The sequence below is a fragment of the Lissotriton helveticus genome, chromosome 3_1 (assembly GCF_964261635.1).
Source record: "Lissotriton helveticus chromosome 3_1, aLisHel1.1, whole genome shotgun sequence".
NCBI lineage: Eukaryota > Metazoa > Chordata > Amphibia > Caudata > Salamandridae > Lissotriton > Lissotriton helveticus.
This window is the reverse complement of record NC_136061.1, coordinates 384,484,008-384,504,793: the sequence shown is the minus strand read 5'-3', so window position 1 is coordinate 384,504,793 and position 20,786 is coordinate 384,484,008. Positions and strand designations below refer to the sequence as shown.

The window sequence follows — 20,786 nt, the reverse complement described above, 5'->3', positions numbered from 1 at the left end:
AAGTATAGCAAGATGGATATCAGCGGCGATTGAATTCTGGCACCAAGCAGCAGGAAGGGCACTGCAAACTACGGTGCATACCCGTTCTACACTAGCTGTTTCAGCATCAACTGCGCAGAGTAGCTACCTGGAAGTTTCTGCATACCTTTAATCAACACTACTGTCTCAGTTATACTCTTGAAGGGGATGTGGCAGTAGGGCAAGCAGTCATGAGACATCTTTACCGGTAAAGGTGAGCTATTTCTGTCTTCCCACAGTCCGTTTTTCTAGCTCTGCACATTGTTTAAAGTTATATATATATATTTTCTTATGCACATCATGCTCGATGTTTTAGTATGTTTTTCTCACAGCCTATATAATATATAATTCTATATATGTCTAAATAACAATGCATATATCTCTGTTTATGTTATATTATGAGAAATCCTCTGCAAGTGTTATCCCTGTGCAATGGTATCTTTCGTCACTCACTCACATGATGGCACTGTGTCATATAATGAATGAATTGCTGATACTAGATCGTAGTCATTATTATAGACCTCGTTGTTCCGGCTAACTATGGGCACTTGACCTGTAAATTAAGTTAAATAGTGGTTGGGAAATTGGCAAGAGGTCCTCAAACAGATTCGAGTAAGACACTTTTATTTACTTAAGAATTCTGTTTTTCCTCGTTTCAGTTCCGTTTGACTTATTGTTTTTGTTTACAACAAATTCAAAATCACAAGGTTGCCAAATGTACACAGATAATGTACTAATCGAATACGACATGTGTGAGAAAATGTACAATGTATGAACTTTCATTTGATGTATAAATATTTCCACGTTCAAAGATGGCGGCTATGTTTACATGCATAGTCACATGACTTGCTCCATTACCTCACTTATGTCCTTTGTTGTATATAACATGGTTCCCCTCACAGTGTGGTTTAACGTGTGATCAAGGCACAATCTGTGCCGAAACGCGTAGCGTGTAACTAGGAATAAAATCCTTTGGCTGTTTCTTCCCGAGTGCGCATCTTTTTTGCTTTGAGGCATATTGTGGAATGAAATGAAATTCTCGGCCGTGAGAAGTCCGCCGAACTTATTCGCCACCTGACTGGGGAGAAAGGATCCCAGAAGGACTCCTCTTGTTTTCGGAATATATATATATATATACATATATATATATATATATATATATATATATATATATATATATATATATATATATATATATATATATATATATATATACATACATACATATATATATATATATATATATATATATATATATATATATATATATATATATATATATATATATTACCATAATTATTAAAAAATATACATTTTACTTTATAATAATTGTTTAATTATCAGTATAAATATATATATATATATATATATATATTAGAATATATTATAGAATTAATAACAATATTAATGTCATGTCTAAAGTATTCAAATATATGAATATGAAAATATATATGTATAAATTCATAGTAGAAATATAAAATAATAATAGAATTTATATAATGTAAAATAAATATTTTAATCAATGTTACACTAAGACAAAATATATAATTAATGTAGACAATAAATAAAATATAAAATATTGAAAAGTCCTAAAAACATATTTACTAAAAATACAATAAACATTAAATAAATGTAAAATTAAAAACAAATACTATAAAATATTGAAAATAAAACAGTTAATGCTATAAACTCTATTGATGTGATGCAATATTATAAAAACGATAAGAGTCTAAGTATTCCACAATTTACTTGTTTACAATGTAATTAAATAATTAATACTTAAATATTAATTAATAGTTCATTAACTATTACTTAATTAAGCTCCCACCCTGTGCCTAGCAACCCACAGATAAAATATAAGTAAAGAAATCAGTATTCCATATTTTATATAATTAAAAATCAATTACATAATTAATTAACAATGAATAATAAATTATTACTTAATTATTACTTAAATAACTTCTCACCCTACAAACCTATCAGCCCGCAATGAAAATATAAGCCAAATTAATAAGTATTCTATAAATTGCATAATTAAAACTCTGTCAAATAATTAACAATTAATAAACAATTGTTAATTATTGCTTTACTTCCCATCCTATATCACTACAAACCTAACATCCTGCAAATAACTTCAAATGAAAATAAATCATTACATAATTTACATAATAAATATTAATCATATGATTAAATAACATTTATTAAATAATTCTTAATTATTACCTAATTAACTTCCCAACCTAGCCCCCTAGAAACCCAGCAACCCACAACACTATAAATTACAATAAAAAATTAAATAAAAAAATCTAAATCACTTACAATTGTAAGCTATATTTTAAAAACAATAATAACATTTATATAAATAATAGTAACACATACAATTATTATGTCAATTAAAACATATTAAAATAATTTAAAAAAATATATTTTTAACCACCATATTAGTGAAAACAACATAAAAAAACATCAATATTGTTTACAAATATGTTAGCTCAAAAATGATATTCTTGTCAACGATATGAGTGCATCACTATATTTTTGTGCCACAATATTTAATTTACAATATTTCTATCTCTCGATACTTTTAACTATTTTGTCCAAATGTTGCAGCAGCATTTCCATCTCCATGACTGTTTTATTCTGCATACCGCAGCCTTCCGCCCTTCAGTAGGGGATCTCACTCGCTTAGGCCTGCATCTCCTGAGAGATGGCGAATGACCACTTTTCCTCTTTTGTATTTTCCAGATGTTTAATGAAATTGGTGCCACTCAAAGCCTGAAGAGGATAGTGTGTTACTCCACCGATGGCACAGTCTCAGCCCTAGCAAAGAAGGCACTGCAGATGATGGGAGAGGAGGTACCCCGCCAGATTGTGCGAACAGTTCCCAACTGGAAGCCACTGGAAGTGCAGATCTGGCTGCAGCAGATTGGGTTCAACAAGTACTGCGAAACATTCCTTGTACGTATTTGGGATGAAGCCCCAAGATCAAAAGCAAATAAATGTGCATATATTTAGACAATTTGTCACAACATGTCATCCATCTAATACATGTATGGGTATTCATCATCCACTCAACAGATGTGCCAGTAGCGGCTCCTCTGCTATGGTGGAGGAGTGTCCCCCCACTACTCTATTATCATTTTATTTTTAGTGTAATGGAGCCAGGTTAGGGCAGAGCGGGGCTGGGCTAGCGTCAGAGGGAAGAGGTAAGTGTGCATGACCGATTGGCTAGCCTTCTTGGGCAGGCCAAACTATCATGCGCACTTACCATGTTCTCCACCCGGCTGCATTGCACAGCCTCGGTGAAGAACATACACAGGTTCCCACTCGCTGTCTGAGTGCCGAACCAGGCGCAGACCAATCATGATGCTGCTGTCATGCTGGTGAAAGCAGCATTGTGATTGTCGAGGGGAGCCTGGGTGCTGCCAGGTGCCAGGAAAACAGCAAGGACAGAGGAGAGGCTGCGGGTGGTGACTGGCGACCAGCAGGTAAGTATTTTTTTACTTCTTTTTTCCGGGGCTGAATAGACTTGCACCAAATTTTGTAGAAAGCTAGATCTTGGTCCAGAAAGCATGCTTTTAGTGATTTAGTGTAAATCCATTCAGTAGATTTTGAGAAATCAAGGTGCAAAATTAAGGTATACTTCATGCTACGGAGAATCCACAGATTTACCAGATCAAAAGATATGATCCTATTGGGTTGTACCACATCAGCAAAGATGTGGTGGCAGCCATTTTAGGACTCGGGAGCTCAGTGTCGTGCCCTGAAGCAAAAGTTGAAAAACATTTATGGGGCAGGGTATAGCTTCCCTGCCACTCTAGGCCTGGTAAAGGTAGTCCCAAAGGGACCACAACGTAGCAGCCAGCAACCTCACCAAGTGGCTGACCGCCTGCGCCAATGACCTCGCACCACTCAGGAACCCTCCCAGCAACCCCAGAAGCAAGAAGGCCCCCTGGTTCACCGACAAACTCAAGGAATCCAAGAAGAACTGCCGCACCCTCGAGAAAGCCTGGCGGCTCAACCGCACCACAGACAACTGGACTGCCCTCAAGCACGCCACCCGCAAACACCATCAACTGATCCGCGCCACCAAGAAGACGGCACTCAAAGAATGACTGGACAACAACGCCCACAACAGCAAAGAACTCTTCAGCATCGTCAAAGAGTTCTCCAACCCCAGCGCCGGAACCAGCGACATCACTCCCACGCAAGACCTCTGCGACTCCCTCGCCTCGTTCTTCCACCGCAAGATCGCCAACATACACAACAGCTTCGACTCACAGACCACGCACCCTACCACCGAACCAACGCCCGCCACCACCACCCTCTGCAACTGGACCCCGATCAGCACCGTAGACACCACCCGCACGATGAACTCAATCCACTCCGGATCACCAACCGACCCCTGCCCACACCACGTGTTCAACATAGCCGCCGCCACCATCGCACCCCATCTCCGAGACACCATCAACGCCTCCTTCCACACCGCCACCTTCCCGGAGAGCTGGAAGCACGCCGAGCTGACCGCCCTCCTGAAGAAACCAACAGCGGACCCCACCGACCTCAAGAACTACCGTCCCATCTCGCTCCTTCCTTTCCCGGCCAAAGTCATCGTGAAGACCGTCAACATACAGCTTGCCGCCTTCCTCGAGACGAACGGATCCCTCGACTACTCGCAGTCCGGATTTTGGGCCAACCACAGTACCGAGACCGCCCTGATCGCAGCCACTGACGACATCAGAACCCTGATCGACAACGGGGAAACAGCGGCCCTCATCCTCCTGGACCTCTCCGCGGCGTTCGACACAGTCTGCCACCGAACCCTAGTGAAGCGCCTCAGCAACATCGGAATCCGAGAGAAAGCGCTGGAATGGATCATCTCGTTCCTCACCGGAAGAACCCAGAGAGTCCGCCTCCCTCCGTTCAGATCCGAGGCCACCGAAGTCATCTGCGGCGTACCACAAGGATCCTCTCTCAGCCCGACCCTCTTCAACGTCTACATGAGCCCCCTCGCAGCCATCGCACGCCAACACAACCTCAACATCATCTCCGATGACACCCAGCTGATCCTCTCCCTCACCAACGATCCCACCACCGCCAGAGCCAACCTCCACAAAGGGATGAAAGACGTCGCCGACTGGATGAGAAACAGCCGCCTTAAACTGAACTCAGACAAGACGGAAGTCCTCATCCTGGGATCATCACCCTCCGCCTGGGACGACTCCTGGTGGCCCCCGGCCCTGGGCACCGACCCCAAACCTACAGACCACGCACGCAACCTGGGCTTCATCCTGGACTCCTCCCTGTCAATGACCAGACAAGTCAACGCCGTTTCTTCCTCGTGCTTCAACACCCTGCGCATGCTCCGTAAGATCTTCAGATGGATCCCCACTGAAACCAGGAAGACTGTCACCCAGGCACTCGTCACTAGCCGACTGGACTACGAGAACGCCCTCTACGCCGGAATTACAGCCAAACTCCATAGAAGACTCCAACGAATCCTGAACGCCTCCGCACGACTCATCCTGGACATCCCCCGACACAGCCACATCACCGGACACCTGAGAGAACTGCACTGGCTCCCCGTCAACAAGAGAATCACGTTCAGACTCCTCACCCACGCACACAAGGCCCTACACGATCTGGGACCCAACTACCTCAACGACCGAATGACCTTCTACACGCCCACGCGCCAGCTACGATCTACCAGCCACGCACTCGCCACCGTACCTCGCATCCGCAGAACCACCACCGGAGGAAGATCCTTCTCCTACCTGGCAGCCAAGACCTGGAACTCCCTCCCCACTCACCTTCGACGTACCCAAGACCATCTCTCCTTCAGGAAGCAACTCAAGACCTGGCTGTTCGAGCAGTAACATCCCCTTCCCCCAGCGCCTAGAGACCCTCCCGGGTGAGAAGCGCGCTATATAAATGCCGTGATTGATTGATTGATTGATTGACCTTACCCCTCTGCCCACCAGGGTAAAAAAGTTGATTTTTTTTTATTGGTCCTGCGGATCCATCGAGGATCTGCAGTGACGAGATCAAAAAAACATTGCCTCCTGTGCTTTGTTATTTATAGGTTCCAGGGAGGGCCAGGGCCCGGGGGGCAGCCTTTAAAAAAAATATATTTGTGGGGTGGAAAGGCGCATGCACCTCCCCCTGGAGCCTCATAGAGGCCTAGGGGACCCGAAATCCTGAAGCAAAACTGATAATTAGGGGAGGGGCATGTGGCTCCTCCCTTCCTAGTCTCTTACAGGACCCGGGGCACCCATCCCACGAGCCCAAGAGTTACTGGAAGTTGGCAAGGGCCTCATGGACCTTGGGCCACACCTGCAGTCCCCAACTTATGAAAAAATATAACAGGAAAGTATGGGTGCCTGGCTCATTTTTTATTCACTGCTCCGGCAAGCAGGGCTCCATAATGCTCTTTGAGGGCTGTTCAATCACAGTTTTATGATCCTGATGGTGCCTCTAGAAGCGCCAGGACACCACTAAGCGTTTTGTTAATGTTCTGGAGGGCTACAGAGAGCACAACAGCCCTTTAGCAACATTAAAAAGAGCACTGAACTCCTCCTGGGTAATTGAGTCCAAGACCCCAGAAGAGTTAGCTGTATTTTGTTTTCTAAATCACTCTAAGGTGGAGCTGTAGGGTCTTGAGCTGGAGTGCAGGGCACCCTTGTGGTTGAATGAATGGCTGTACTTAGGGCCCCATTAGGATGGCAGGCGGATCGCCCCCACCAGGCCGGTGGTAGTCACTGCCTTCCCGGCGGGGGCGATCCGCCCGCCATCCATGCAGCAAAGACCCCCCGCCATATTAGAATGGCTGGGGGGTCCGCGGCGGGTGGAAAACCTGTCCACTGCTTTTCCGCCCGGTCGACAAGTAAAGGGTTCAATATGGTGACGGTGCCTGTTAGACACCGCCAGCCATATTACGATGGGGGCGGAAACATGCCGCCACCGCGGAACGGCATCCAGGGATTGCTTGCAGGGGCCCGTTGGGGGGTGAGAGGTGCACATGGAGGGTACCTATGGTACCCCCCTGTATTTCAATGTACAACATGGCAGGCACCGCTCGGTGCCTGTCACGTTGTTCATTGAAAGATACAACCTGCCTTTGGCATCGCGGCGGGCGGTGCTGATGTTACAAATGCGCCATGCGCCCGCCATCCTAATTGGGAGTGCGGGACCACCGCACCCTCAGCGGGTGGTTCCGTTTCCCTGGGGTATGGCGGGCAGAAACAGTCCACCCGCCATACTAATTCCCTGAAAAAATACTCAAAGATAATAAGCATGGAATAAAATAAGCATATAAAGAATATCTAGATAATGAATATCCTTTATATGCATATTTTATTCCAATTAGTGGGCTAAAATAAGCATATAAAGGATAAAAATATTCTTTACAGGTTTAATTTGTTGTTGATGTTTACATTCACGAGGACCATTTTAACGATATTTTTTAAATCAAAGTTGCACAGATAATAACTGAAAACAATCTAGGTGTGTGCAATGAAATGTTTTTAAACTATGGAACAATGTTAGTATAGACAATAGAAGTTCTGTTTATTTGGGGACTGTAGATGAATATCACATATGGTCGAAATTTGAAATATCAATAGGAACAATATTTGACCTTGTTTTGTTTTGCTCGATATTTTATATTTTTTATATTTGATATTGCACGACTGTTAATATAAATATTGTGGATGTAATGAGCTGTATTTTATACCATAATAAAGGATATCTATACAATTTTTATCAGGAGAAGGTTTTACGTATGATTGAATTGTTGAACATAGTATTGGATGTAGGAAATTGGTTCAGTGCATTCTAATTGATTGAAGGTTGGTTGAGCAATAGAGGGCACAAAAGGGAAAATTAGCTAAGATTTTGCATGCTCATATTACATACACAAATTATCAAAAACCACAATATGCCGTGTTATGCTCTCATTTACAAGCAGCTGTTATTTGCGGGGAGCGGGTCTCTGCATTTAAAATTACCCCCTGAATAGGACTACTTCATCCCACATGTTCAAAAAATTACAAAATAAAGTCATAAACATGAGAAAAAATCGGTCAACATGATATCAGCTAAGGTGAATGGCCAAATCATATGGCTGCCATGTATTGCCCCACATTTAACCTCACCTATTGCTAATTATTGATACATATATTAGCTTAAAAATTATAACATAGATTTTCATTATAATACTTGACAATTGCCATTATTGTGGGGTACGTCTGCTAAATATCACATAATCACATACATTTACAATCAGCCTTCCGCTTTGCACATGTGAAATGTGTGTGTCTAAGTGCTAAGTGCTTAATATGGAAAAAGTGCTTCTATCGTACAGTGACCAATATAACCCTATGTGATCCTTCGCCTTGGCTAGATAGATAGAGGCACGCTTTCCATATTAAGCACAGAGCACTTAGACACACACATTTTTTAACAGAGCACTTAGGCCCAAACATCTTTTAGTAGGGCTATGAGACAACCTAAGACTTTAGTGCAGGATGTACAACGAAGAGGCTATAATAATAAAAGGTATTTTTTCTAAGGCATGTGCAATGAGGAAAGGTGATTGTAGACGCATGTGATATTTAGTACTCATGTACCCCACAGTAATGACAATTTGTCAAGTTTTATAAAGAAAATTGTTGTTATAATTTTTAAGCTAATCAATTTATCAATATCTAGCAGCCCGTCCCGACGTTGCCCGGGAGCTATTAGGCTTCAGGGCCCCCTCCCGCCCCGCTTTTTTAACCTGCAGAAGTCACTTTTTCCTCCTGTAATTTACTTTGCTTCAGGGCCCCCACCCGCCCCACTTTTGTAACCTGCACACGTCACTTTTTCCTCGTGCACACGTCATCCACCCCCTTCCCTCCACTCCACCCAAGGTACGCAGGTATTCGTGAAGGAAATATTCCTATATAAATATAATCTCCTATAGTGAAGCAAACACATCTAAACAATAACATATTCACCGCTGACAGTTATGTGAGCAAGCTCTCCCCTTTTTGACAGAAGGTGGCCTTGTTCGAGGGGGTACCGTTTTTCTCCTGACCGTGTGTAGGCCTTCGTTGCGCACTTTGTTAACGGCGGAGCTCAGAGTCCCATTGAGAAGAGCATGGGATTATCCTACGGAAGCCGAGGTGGCTCAAACATTTACAGCATCTAAAACCCCTCTGGCTACACGTCACTTTTTCCTCCTTTTCCTCCTGTAATGCACCGTTTGTCTGACATTTGTAGTGCACCGTTTGCCTCCTCTTTCTTGTCTTCAGGCTTCCCCGACCGCCGCCCGCCCGTCCTGTCCCCCGCCCGGCCCGTCCCGTCCCCTGCCTGCCCCGACCCCCGTCTGCCCCTACATGAGTGCTCATACCTCCGCCGGGGCTGCTCCCGCCTGTCTGCTCGCACCACCGCTCCTCCCCTGCGCCATGTCCGCCGCTCCTCGGACGAAGCTCCTCCCCGTGCTCCTAACGTGACCACGCACGTCGCGGCCAGCGCTACTTTTGAGGGACTAATTTTTTTTAATCTAAAATTGTAAATAACGTTTATTTTTTTAATTTATGTAGCCTATAACCATCTACACACCCTGCCGATTTCAACGGTGTATCGGGTGTGTAGATTGGCGCAGTGGTTCCCGAGTTTACCCGCCTCAAAGCCTGAAAGTTTCTGCTTTATTATAGTAGTATAGATTAGCAATAGATGAGGTTAACTGTGGTATAATATACGGCAGCCATATGATTTAGCCATTTACATTAGGGGATATCATGTTGACCGATTTTTTCTCACGTTTGTCATTATTTTGTGATTTTTGCACATGTGGAAGAAGTGGGCCTATTCAGTGCGTAACTTTGAATGCAGAGACCCAGTCCCTGCAAATAACAGCTGTTAGTAAATGAGAGCACTAACACCGCATATTGTGGGCTTTAATCATTTGTGTATATAATATGAGTAAGAGACGTATTTTTGGGATTCGTCAATATTCGCAACATCGATGGGATGAATTGTACGTTATAAAATAGACAACACTTTCTTTAGTCATTTATTTGAGTAACTATGCACTGCAGTCCGTCATCTATGTTTTAACCCACATGGCTGCTCAATGAAATTATAGAAGAATTAAAGGTTGGTTCGTAATCAAGTTTACTGACATTGACAAAGGCAAGGCAGCTGAAAAACGTTTCTCAGTTTCTTTCGGTTGCTAAAAATAAAGCATTATTGCATGTGCCCATGAGTGCGCAGCGTTCCTGTGTGGAAGATTATTTAAATCTCTCTCTCTCTCTCTCTCTCTCTCTCTCTCTCTCTCTCTCTCTCTCTCTCTATATATATATATATATATATATATATATATACATATATATATATATATATATATATACATATATATATATATATATATATGTATATATATATATATATATATATATATTACCTACTGGCGATAGCCAGTAGGTATATATAGTTAGGATTGTTTTCCGTAGGGAAATCGCAACATTCTATTGGGAATAACTTAGGCGCCGGTTGAGGAATCTTCCTGAAATTTTCCTTAACTTTGCCTCGCGGCGCTCCGCTCCTTCCCTGAAAGTTTGGGGGGGGTTCGCAAGCGGGGGCCGAGATAAAAGGGGGGTCCCAAAACATGTTTTCCCCATGTTAATTTCCATAGGGCGGTTGGACTCACTTTTAGCCTGAACTGCTGAATGGTTTTCCACCAAACTTGGCAAAATTGTAGGGAATGGTAGCCCGATGTGCCTTTGCTATGTCTCAAGATATGTGCTCCAGTGGTTTTTTACGAAAATTAATTTTGAAAAAATATATATTGGACTACATTGGGCTATATATATGTTAGAGCCCAAATGTAGCCCAATGTAGCCCAATGTAGCCCAATGTAACCCAATGTAGCCCAAAGATGGCCACCAGAGACAAAAAAAAACAAATGTAGCCCAAATATCAGCCAGATGTAGCCCAACTATAGCCCAATGACAGAATGTCCCAGAGTGTTCTAAAGAACAACTAGAGCGCTAACAGTCTTACTTATGACAAAAGTATGGCACACCTGAAGTCATCTTGATTGGAATAAAGTGTTAACACTTAAAACATTTAATTTGCGAAGGAACAAAATGAGGGGGTTCATTTTGCCATAGAAATTATGATTAGTGCTGAAGAAAGAAAAATTAGGGCACATTTTGAGTGACTTCTCAAATCCTCTTATATTTCATTAAAGAAATTCTGATATGCAGTCTCCCAAGATGGCCACCAGAGACAAAAGAGCCCAAATGTAGCCCAAATATCAGCCAGATGTAGCCCAACTATTGCCCAATGACAGAATGTCCCAGAGTGTTCTAAAGAACAACTAGAACGCTAACAGTCTTACTTATGACAAAAGTATGGCACACCTGAAGTCATCTTGATTGGAATAAAGTGGTAACACTTAATACATTTAATTTGAAAAGGAACAAAATGAGGGGTGTCATTTTGCCATAGAAATTTTATATATATATATATATATTTACTGAAAAAACCATAGGTTACACACCAGTTATAGTTAGGAATTAGCATTTAAAAAACCTTTGAAATTCACTGAAAAAACCATAGGTTTCACACCAGTTATAGTTAGCTGGAAATTTTACTTGCATAAAACCATTGAAATTCCCACGTTATTGTTAGTTGGACTCACTATAACTTGCACGTCTGCAATGCACTGCTGATGACGTCACATATTTAAATATTTAAACATTACTCGCTAATATATGTATTCACTAAGATACACTTAATAAGCCAGTTAACCAATCAATTTTTTTTTTTAAAAACACTGAAAAAACTATAGGTTTCAGGCCTTATATAGTTAGGAATTAGCATTTAAAAAACCTTTGAAATTCACTGAAAAAACCATATGTTTCAGGCCTTATATAGTTAGGAATTAGCATTTAAAAAAAACTTTGAAATTCACTGAAAAAACCATAGGTTTCAGGAGTTATATAGTTAGGAATTAGTTTTTAAAAAACCTTTGAAATTCACTCAAAAAACTATAAGTTTTAGTGGTGTTATAGTTAGCTGGACATTTTACTCATACAAAACCAATGAAATTGCTCCTATATAGTTAGTTGTACTAACTATATTTCGCGCACCCGCAATCCACTGCTGATGATGTCACATATTAGATCATTCATGACATGGTCAGTGACATCACTGATGACATCTCAAATGACATCACTGATGACATCATCCACGTGACAATCACATACACCTTTTCATACACTATTACAATATTTCATCACTGTTTGTAAAATACAGAGTATCATATTTAAATCCATTGTCACAGCGATACAAGTATCTAAAAATCCACTCAGTGATTCATAGATGTATACACACATCTAATCACTTACCTATGGATTCACTCATACATGCTGTCAATGAACAATAGTACACTATGAAAAATACTTATACATCTATATCGACATTAAACAACAGCACGCATCCTATTCACATATGAAGTCATCCTACTCACTTATGCAAACAATGGATCATACTTACATATTTACTTAGCAAAACACTTATACAAACACCACTTCTTCTATTCATTTAGATAGTAAGTCATACTTAGTGAATTATAAAATCATTATTACAAGTATACAGTTATCCATACAGTCACTCACACAATCATTGTGTCTTATGTATACATATTTATATACAACAACTGACACATACACTGCCTTTTATTTTTCTAGTTTGTTGGACCTGTACCTTTGAGAAATATATTTGCTCATCACCACACCCATAAAGAGATTCCCTCACCCAAACTGTTAGAACATGTAGTTTTAACTTCATATATCTACTGAATCAACTATTCACACATCTTTGAACAGTCACACACCCCCCACCGAACCACACACACTTTCACACTCCCATACAAATACTCAGTTAACTAATCAATAACTAATATAGACTTTCACATAGCTAGTAACCAACTGTAGAATCAGTTTACACAACAACTGACAAAGTGATACAGATATTCACACAGTTTAGTTACTATCCACTATATTTAGTGAGACATTATAAATTGGTCAAGTAAACAGTCAATTACACTGCTACTAAATCCTCCATCCAAATATTCATTTATATATATCCACTCATTCTTCAATGTAAATTGCTATATATATAATGCATATTTAAATAACGAAGCAAACCACATTCACTGGATGATGTCATCAGTGATGTCATCAGTGATGTCATTTGAGATGTCATCAGTGATGTCACTGACCATGTCATGAATGATCTAATATGTGACATCATCAGCAGTGGATTGCGGGTGCGCGAAATATAGTTAGTGCAACTAACTATATAGGAACAATTTCATTGGTTTTGTATGAGTAAAGTGTCCAGCTAACTATAACACCACTAAAACTTATAGTTTTTTGAGTGAATTTCAAAGGTTTTTTAAAAACGAATTCCTAACTATATAACTCCTGAAACCTATGGTTTTTTCAGTGAATTTCAAAGGTTTTTTTAAATGCTAATTTCTAACTATATAAGGCCTGAAACCTATGGTTTTTTCAGTGAATATATATATATATATATATATATACTTCAAGTATTTTGTGTTTCTCTAGATAGATAGATAGATAGATAGATAGATAGATAGATAGATAGATAGATAGATAGATAGATAGATAGATAGATACGCAAAATACATGAAGTAATTTAAACTTTTTTTTCGGAATGCAAATTAAAGATTACTGTGGTCTGTGGAAACTTGAAAGAGCATGGTTTTGGAGTGTGTCAGTCAGTCTTGTTCTCCACTTCATATCATTGTGTTCTACAGTCTCTTTGTTATACATGTTTGCTCTTTTTCTCATCATATCTTTTTTAAACAATCATCTGTATATCTCAGAACTCATCTCTTTCCTCTTCAACACCTCTTTTCACTTTCTCTTGCTCGTTCTCCCTTGCATTTCCTTCACTTCACCAATTCCCCATACACACAACACACCCACTCACCCAGATGTGCTGCATTTTCTTTAATTTCGCCCAGTCAATATTTTGACAGCTGGGTGCCTCATTCACATTGTGGAGAAGTGTGGCTCAATGGTTAGAGTAGCAGACCCTGATGCAGAGTTCTGGCCCGGGACCAGGGTTCAATACCCGCCTCGGTGGGTCTTGGGCTTAATTTCCTTGGACCTGATTATTCTCGTCTCGATGCCTATTCTAATCATGGGTCCCACTCTGCAACTCTCGGCAATAGCTTGCTTAATCTCCACAACGGCACCAACAGTGCTGGGATGCCTGGCTTCACCTTGGGGATGCATAGGAGTGGACATTTCACAGGGAAAAGCGGTATGCGTTACAGCACCAGGACACCCCAGTTGTGGTATTAGTGCGCTTTAAAAGTATAAATTACATTTACATTACAATACACACTTTCGCATATAGTCACAATTACAATTGGCACATCTGACCACTGTCCTGTGTGTTCTGCAGAGAGGCCAAGGATTGGATTAGCATTTATTTCAAACCCATTATGACCCACTGACAGGCACTGTGGCAAATTTGTACTGCGTTTGGCCTGAACTCCAAAGATCTAAATCGTGGCAAACCCACAACCTGAGCTCACGCAGCTACATAGGAGTGTTTCTTTTCACCATACGCACTAGAAATTAGTCATATTTCCCATGAAACACTCTAGAAACACACCATCCAGAAAAAAAGCAAACACTCTTTGGAAATGCAAGAATAAGTAAAATGTGAAATATAAACAGGAACAAGATTGCTCTTCCCAGGTTAAGAGGGCAGTGTCTGTTTTTGCTACCTGTCTATTTTATTTATTTTATTTTATTGTTTTATAGAGCGCAAACTCGTACCCTAGGCTATCAGAGTGCTTTACAAGGGAAACATAGCAGTGTACAATAGGAAGGAATCACAATAGTTCAGCGGACACGTATGAAACAGTTTACATATAATTAACTCCAGATAAGGCCCCCGATTTCTTGAAGAGGTAGGACGGTATTCCGAAGGGAGGCGCTAGTCTGTATTAGGTCACGGTCTGTGTATTGGTCAAGGACTGAGAATCGGCAGGAGGCAGCATTTATTAGAGGAATTTACCCATAAGGAAGGTTTTGGCCTCCTTTTTGAAGCGTGCCAGAGAAGGGATTCTTCTGATGGCAAGCGGGAGAGAGTTCCATATTTTTGGAGCGGATCCAGAGAAAGCCCGGTTATAAGGTTTTTTTTTCTTGAACCGTGCAGGTTGGAGTAAAAGGTCTCTGTCAGAACGGGAGTTTCTGCTTCTGCCGGATACCACAAGTTTCTGTGCAAGGTAGGCAGGGGAGTTGGAGTATAAAGCTTTGTGTGTGATGCAAGCCAGTTTGAGTTGGATTCAGGCCTCGAGCGGGAGCCAGTTCAAAGCTTTCAGGTGTGGAGAGAACTTGATCAAATGTTTTTGAGCATGTAAGAAGTCTGGTGGTGGCATTAAGGCAGGCTTTTAGGGGTGCCAGGGAGATCTTGGGTAAGCCTGAGAAAGTGGAACAACCGTATTCCAGTCTAGAGATTACTAGCACTTGGACTGCGCTTTTTAGATCGGTAGTGTCAAGGAAGGGTTTCAGTTTCCAGAGGTAGCTCAGTTGGAATGTGGCTGATTTGGCCATCGAGTTGATGGGGTCTCGCATGTTCAAATTACAGTCCAGAGTTATGCCCAAAGATTTAGCTGAGTCCACAATGGTCGGTGGGCAATCTAAGGCTGTGATAGCCTTCACCCATAATTGCATCTCGGGATTCGTTTTTGGAGGGGAGATTAGGAGGAATTCTGTTTTCTTGTCGTTAAGTTTAAGTTGATTGGAGGTGAGCCAGTGGACGGTTGATTTCTTGGCCTCGTTCAGGGAGAGAATGTCCTCAAGAGAGGAGGCTTTGATGTAGAGCTAAGTGCCATCAGCATACATATGGTAGGAGATATTTGCTGTGTGTAGAACTTCGGTGAGTGGTTCAAGATAAAGGTTGAAGAGGGTAGGGGACAGGTTTGATCCTTGAGGGACTCCGACCTTAAACGGCGAGGGAGCAGATAGTTTGCCGTTAATTAGGAATCGCTGAGATCGGTTTTGGAGGAAGGATTTAAACCATTCTAGGACAGAGCCAATCAAACCCATTCTCAGTTTAAGGCATTCGATTAATTTTTCGTGGTTGACTGTGTCGAAGGCCCAGGATAGATCTAGGAGGATTAACAGGCATGTTTCCCTTTGGTCCAGGGCTTGGAGGGTATCGTCAACGATCTGGAGGATGGTCGTTTCAGTGCTGTGCCCAGGTCGGAAACCAGATTGAAAATCATCGAGAAGGTGGAAGTTGTTGATGTGCTGACTTGCTTGGTGTTGTACACACTTCTCCAACACTTTGGCTAGGAGGGGGATGTTGGAGATAGATCTGAAGTTTTCAGGGATGGCTGGATCAAGCAATGGTTTTTTCAAAATGGGGAGGACTTGGCCGGCTTTCAGGGAGTCAGGAATGGAACCCTGCTGGAGCGAGGCGTTAATTATTGTGGTCCAGCTAGGGATAATGGATTGGGCGACAGCCGCTAGGCAGTTGGAGGGAAGTGGGTCATTGAAATGGTTATTCGGGTTTAGGGACGATAAGATTTTAGAAACGGAGTCTTCGTCATAGAGATTGAAGTCAGTCCAGAGTGCTTAATTTTTAGGTAAAGATTGTGGGGGCATCGTAGGAGGGGTGGAGGCAGGCCAGGAAGGGATGGGGAGTATGTGGCGGCACTAAGTTCATCTTCTAAGGTTGCGACTTTGTCCGCGAAGAAGGAGGAGAATTCCTCAGATGATATTAAAGCCTTGGGGGCTTCTTTCGAGGTTTTGGCCAGTTTGTTGGATTGGTGTTTGACCAGATCAAAGAGCTTACGAGGTCTGTTCTTGGCATTCTCAAGTTCGTTAGGTCATCCATAATGTTCGAGATAGTTGCGGAGTACTGGTTATTGAGTTCATTGACCGTTGAGCAATGTGGGGGGGTGGAGGTCAGATTTGCAGCGAGCCTCTAGTTCATTGTGATCCAGGTTTCTAGTATCTCTAATCCAGCGTTTGGGAATCACTGGTTGAGGGGTCCTTATCTTGTGGGTGCCCTGTAACCGGAATGCGATGGCGTGGTGGTCGGACCAGTCACATGGGTCTATGGAGATAACCTTGACTGTTGATTCCTTGGAAATGATCCAGTCAAGGGTGGCCCCTTTTGAATATGTTGGGAGAGAGCAGGCTTGGGTCAGGGGTTGATCGGACAGGAGGTTTTTGATGGCGTTGACATGAGGGTCTTTCGGGTCATTCCAATGCAGGTTGAAATCGCCCAGGAGGATATCTTTGGTATTGGAGGAGAACTTAACAGTAATAAGTTCCATGAGGTGGTCAATGAAGGAGTCGTTCATGCCAAGGGGATGATAGATGATGTGTAGGTTGCACAATAGGGTGGAGTTGTTGCAAATGGAGAGTGCGAGGTATTTGCAAAGGTCAGATGAATCAGCCAGACGTTCAGAGACGCTAAGGTTAGAACGGTAGATGCAGGCGATGCCCCCTCCTTTCTTGCTAGATTGTCTGTCCAGCCTGGCGATGTTATAGCCGGGAGGGACTAAGAGGTCCAGGCACGGAGATGAGGAATCGTTGAGCCATGATTCTGTTCGAATAGCTAGGTCGAAGTTTTTGTGTAGGATGAGTGCAGCAATGTCAACGGCGTGCTTAAACGCCGATCGGCAGTTAATTAAGAGGCCAGACAGAGAGGAGTCTTCAAGGGTGTCAGGAGTCAGGGCAGATAAGTGTACAGGCGCAAGGTTACTCTTGACCACATTTCTGTTGCGGAAAGTAGCCGATCTGTTGGTGTTGATAGAGACTGTGCAGATGGCATGTCTAGCTCTCATGCTTAGCGTGCAAAGGGTGGTTGGGTCCGGGTTGTAGTCTCTAAGGATGGCAAGAATTTCCTCTTCAGTAAGGTCAAGTGGACTAGGGGTGTGCTTGCGTGGACGAAGGTGTCTCAAGGGTAGTGGTAGAGGGTGCTTGGGTAACCCTGTGGTGTGCGGGGGTGGAGTTCCACTGGGTTTTGATGTTGGCGAGGGAGAGTTCAGCAAGGTGAAGGAAGTTCATAAGATCTAGTATAGAGGTGTGAATGCTCTGAGTTAGTTTGCCCGCTCTAGAGTGCAGTGTTTCGAGATCCTTATAGGAGGGAGACGTTAGCTGGTAGGGAGGCAGTGACTCTGGTTTGGTACTATCAGACTTACGGTAAAGGGGGCGTTAACGGGCAGGAGGGTGGTAGATCTAGAGACTTAGGGGCCCATTAGGATGTCGAGCGGATCGCTACCGCCATGCAGGCGGTGGCCATCCGCCCGACATCCGTCACCTGCCGCCACCCATTTTCCGGCCCACCATATTACAATGGCGAGGGGGACCGCGGCCACAAAAGGGTTCATATGGCTGGCGGTGTCTTTCAGACACCGCCAGCCATATTAGGATGGCCAGGATCAGATGCCTGCGGTCTTCACTTTCGGGGCCCATGGTGAAGGCGAGGGGGGGTGCACATGGGGGTACCTGTGGTACCCCCCTGCATTTGCATACGCAATGCGGCAGGCACCACGCGGTGCCTGCCACTTTGTGTATGCAAATGCATCACAAGCATTTATAGCATTGCGGCAGGTGCTGGTGTGAAAACCGCCCGCTGCAATGTTATAAATCCTACTGTGGCGGACGCATCATAATATGCTAGGCGGGACCGCCGCACAGCTCGCGGGCGGTCCCGTTTTCCGTGAGGATGGCAGGCGAGCAAAGTCCGCCAGCCATCCTAATGGGGGTCTTAGTATCAGGTGTGACGTGGGTTTCCGGTGACTGACCTGTCCCACGGTCAGCGTGTTGGACTGGCGGGGAGTGGACCAAAGGTCTGGAGAGAGGTCTATTGACAGGGCTAGGAGATGAGTTAGCGATGTTGGGAGGAGCGGTGGTAGAGACTCTTAGAGAGGTGGTTTGTGGGCTGGGTGGGCAGGTTCGATCTATGTCGCAGGTGGGTGGAGGTGTATCAGGCTCGCAGTTGGACTGGGGAGCTGTAGGGGAGGAGATCAGAGGTGCAGGGATGATGGTTCTCCAGGCAAGGTCAAGAGCCGGGCAAGGGGGGATGGGATGAATGTGTTTGGAGCCCAAGGGTGGCTGATTGGAGGGTGTCTTGTGGCGCTAGTCGGGCTGGTCAGAGGGTCGTCAGGTGCAGGGATGACTATTCTCTTGGTATGGCCAGGAGCCGTGCGAGGGGGGATGGGATGATCTGTGTTGGAAGTCAAAGGGTGACTGGTTGGAGGGTGTCTAGGGGCGCTAGTCGGGCTGGTCGGAGGGTCAACGGGGTAAGTGGTAGATACTCTGTTAGACTCGCTCACATGGTTGCTGAAGTATGAGAAAAAGCTTGCAAATTTGTTACGGTTCCTGGATGAGGCTTGGATCAGGACAATGCCGCTTTTGTAGAGGGTGATTGTGAGGTCAGCTCGTAGGGTTGCGGAGGGTGCTATTGTAAGCTTAGTACCATAAGGGATGTTCCTGGTTGCACGTACGTTGAGGAGGTGCACAAAGGTATTGCGCAAGTAGGGGGTTCTTCTGGAGTAGAAGATTAGGTCATTGATGGTGATGTGGCAAAATTGAGGTCAGGAAATTTAAAGGTGTGGAAGTAGTCCCACCAGCCCTCTACCACTCCCGCATCCCTCCATCCACCGACCTGAGAGGGACACTGCTGCCGATGGATTGTTGTTGCCCGAGGTCACAAGCAGATTGAGCCATGTACTAGAAAAACCACAGCGAGGTGGCTCTGATAGATTACCTCGTACCTTGTAAAGCTCATCTGGAGGTGTGCTGCTACCTTACAGGTTCCCATATTTGAGAATTAAAGTGGAAACTGATTCCATATCAGTACTACTCGCATGTGAGTCAAGAGCTAGCTCACAATGACTTGGGGTGGAACTAGCTAATCTGGTCCACTCATTGAGAAATTTCTGAGGGTTTCTCAAGTCAAAGTTCTCTTGTCAGGGCTATACAGAATTTAGAGTGGAGGCATCTGGGAATTACCCAGGCCTTAGCTGACATGTCATGTCCATTTTAGGAGTGTTCAGACCTCTTATTTCTAGTCGCCATCAATAAGCTGTGAGTAAATAGCTGAGGAATGGGCAAAGATCAGTTCGCTCGTTAGATCTCTCAGCTAGAATGAAGAAGCAGGTGCAGTTAAAAATGATTTAGGCTATAGGTGCCTGGTCGAGGCCAACCATATGGGAAGAGGAAAGCTGAGACTTTCTGAGGCTTAAGTTTGCTTGTCAGGTCCACTGAAATGTGAATGAAGGGGCGGATGAGAATTACGCAAGCCACTAATAAGTTTTCAGCTTCACCCAGATGGAAGTGAAACAGAGGATTGGAATTACTGAGGCCACTGATCCCTGCTCAGCTCTACCCAAATATGAGTGAAGGGCAGGTGGAAATTACTCAGTCTTCACTTCTGCAGGTCATCACCCATTCCTCAATTTACTGGGCAGATGAAAAAGAGAGGACAACTGGGAACTGCTCGGGCCTCTTTTCCTTAGTGTGGTCTTCCCAGATGTGAATAAACGGGCACCGGAGTAACTCAGGGTTAGATTTCAAGTGAGGTTCCCCTGGTGTGAGGTGATAGTGCAGCTGTGATTCACTCAGGTCACTTGATAGGTTAATTCTTCCTTCAAGATGTGAAAAGAGAAGTCAGTAGAGAGTTATCTAAGTATCATTTTGTTGTCAGAGAAT

At 43.4% G+C, this 20,786-nt stretch overlaps 1 protein-coding gene across 3 annotated transcripts in view; it reads left to right on the top strand.

Moving 5' to 3' along the window:
- Nucleotides 1-20,786, top strand: part of SARM1 (sterile alpha and TIR motif containing 1) — a 278,800-nt gene that overhangs the window by 148,413 nt on the left and 109,601 nt on the right. For 2 of the 3 annotated variants that reach the window (XM_078680120.1, XM_078680121.1), the window contains exon 3: nt 2,764-2,976. The exons of the other annotated variant lie outside the window; for it this stretch is intronic. In XM_078680120.1, coding sequence (XP_078536246.1) covers nt 2,764-2,976 — 213 coding nt within the window. The remainder of the gene's footprint in view (nt 1-2,763; nt 2,977-20,786) is intronic. 3 annotated transcript variants of the gene reach the window in all.